Source organism: Penaeus chinensis, chromosome 7 (assembly GCF_019202785.1).
Source record: "Penaeus chinensis breed Huanghai No. 1 chromosome 7, ASM1920278v2, whole genome shotgun sequence".
Taxonomy (NCBI): Eukaryota; Metazoa; Arthropoda; class Malacostraca; order Decapoda; family Penaeidae; genus Penaeus; species Penaeus chinensis.
The window spans coordinates 6,954,688-6,957,175 of NC_061825.1; the positions used below are offsets into that span (position 1 = coordinate 6,954,688).

Genomic DNA, 2,488 nt, shown 5'->3' on the forward strand with positions numbered 1-2,488 from the left:
AGTTTTTAATGGTAAAGACTTGGGGGAGGGGGAGCGGATGATATTGATCTGAATTGCCTTTTAAAATCGATAAGACGAATGATTTGCATCATAGACCTCTTAGGATGCTGTTGAAACAGGATGTTATTTTGATAGGATGCTATTTGATTCCCCGGGCATCGACTCTCAAACCCGTAAAAAAAAAAAAAAAAAAAAAAAAAAAAAAAAAAAAAAATGAATAAATGGAAATCTTTCCAAACGCTTTTCCACCCCTCCCCTAAAATACCTTGGCTGTGGGCGCGGCGCGGGCGAGCCAGGAGGGCGGCACCAGCAGGAGCGTCTCAGCGACGCCGTCGAGCACATGGGAAACGATCTTGGGCTCCCCCGCGACCGTCATGAGAAAGACGACGAGCCAGAAGACGGCGAGGAAGCCCACCAGCTTGTACACGGCGGCCCGCACCCCCGCCGTCGGGTCGAGGGCGGAGGCCTCTGCTAAGACGTTCCAGCTGTTGAGGAGGCTGCAGTAGCGTGGGCTGACGTACAGGACGAAGAAGACCTGGAACCAGGCGTTGAACAGGTTCCCCCCCACCAGGATGATGCCCATCAGCTTGATGCCCTGCACATTCCTGACTTCGGGTCCTCCGCCGAAGAAGTCGTTGGCCATGATCCTCCTGGCGATCCCGGTGGCCGCCGTCAGAATGAGGGCGGTCATGTAGACGCCCGTGAGGAGGGTATGGGCGCAGGGCACGCTCTTCCATGCCATCTCGTACTTCCCACGCGACTCGCAGAAGCGGTAGGGCAGCACGCCCACCGCGCGATTGGTCATTTGCAGCAACCGGAGAGGTTTGCGTAGCACGTCCCTCGCGCGGAGGCCTATCTCCTCCATGGGCCTGGGAAGGTAGAAGAAAGCGGCTATCCCGGCGTCGCCTGGCAAAAAGAGCTGGTCTAATTTCGTCGATTTCTGAGCGCCCAGGAGGAGGGCCTCGGTCTTGCCTTCATTCTCGGAGTCACTGAGCTGAATGTACTGCGTCGGTTCCATGACAGCTCTGTCGGCCCACGTGTCGGATCGCTTCTTCATCGCGCGACGCCTTACCGCTTCTCAAACACATGCCAAATTCGCCGCACTCAGGAATAGCGTCTTATTGCCAAGATCAGAGACACTCTCTAGTTTTTCTCTATCATATAATTCCAATATAAATACCCAACGAACTTAAATGTGCTGTCGATTCCTTTTCTCCTAATTTACACAGGAAAATTGGCAAGTTTGAGCGCGTGCCGGTGTCTTCCTGAACCTCGAGTGTTGCCTATGAGCTCGTAATGCCTAGAAACATCCCCTTCAGCGCGTGCGTCGCCGGGCAGCTGGTACTGAATCCTCCGTCGCGCAGTTCAAACCATTATCTAACTTACAGCAAGTGGGAATGAGAGTTAGATTAACGTGTTGTAAATGTGGCGTCAATATTTCACACGCGGGTATTGTTTAACTGACAATTTCATGATAGGTTTCATAGTAGTAAATTTTCTACTTGCTTTGAATTGGTGGAGTTCTTGCAGAGTTAAAAAAAATGTAATATGAACGAGGGCGATGGCCTTGCCGCTCGAACTGACTTTTCAATGTCAGGTTCCCAGCTTATTAAATCCATAGAAAAGTGTGTTCCCGACTAGGAAAGCCATAAATAGATCGTTATTAGGTACTGAAGGATTTGCAGTTGGTTTCTGCATGCATACATAACGAAGGAAACTGGTTATGTAAGAGGTAGGTCAAGGTCTGAACACCAGCGATTCACCTCCATCATTGCGAGAGGGACAATATGACCGAGGACTTGCTTGTTTTATAATGGTTGTAATATCCCCCCTTTGCTCATTTATTATACGCTTCGGCAGTGTGTATTATTCATACGAGAGAAACCCTTTTCTTGGTATGCATCGCATACAGCTTCAATTTCCACTATGAATGCAAACACGCAAATACACACACATACACATACACACACACACACTCAAACACACACACGCACACGCACATATACACATATACGAACACACAAACACACACACACGGATGGGGCGAAAATAAGTAAACAAACAGGATTCTATACATAATATTTTGAATGACGTCATAAAGACCGTTGTTACTAAGACGCGTGGCGGTTGACTTTCAAATTTCAGACGAGGCAATGGATTCCCGTCAGTATAGACTATATTAATATTAAACATAGAGATATGACCAGTGCTTTTAGTTAATTCCGTTTAGTTTAAATTATTTTGCTCATACAAAATTATATTTGTTTTGGTTCTGATAAGCAAATAAATGTTTTTGTTTTGTTAATGCATATATTTTCTTCATTAACCTACAGAATATATATGTATATATATACAGACATATATATATATATGTATATATGTATATATATACATATACATATATATATATATCCACAATCATAAAACAGGGGACGCAAAGGTAGCGAGCGCCCGCCCCTCCTTGCTCCCGCGCCAGGCCCTGTGAGGG

At 46.6% G+C, this 2,488-nt stretch overlaps 1 protein-coding gene across 1 annotated transcript in view; it reads right to left on the reverse strand.

Annotated features, from left to right (window-relative positions):
* The window catches only part of LOC125027565, a 12,799-nt gene extending 11,547 nt beyond the window's left edge, over positions 1-1,252 (reverse strand). The window contains exon 1 of the mRNA XM_047616659.1: positions 266-1,252. Coding sequence (XP_047472615.1) covers positions 266-1,057 — 792 coding nt within the window. The 5' untranslated portion in view covers positions 1,058-1,252. The remainder of the gene's footprint in view (positions 1-265) is intronic.
* Between the last annotated feature and the right edge of the window lie 1,236 nt (positions 1,253-2,488).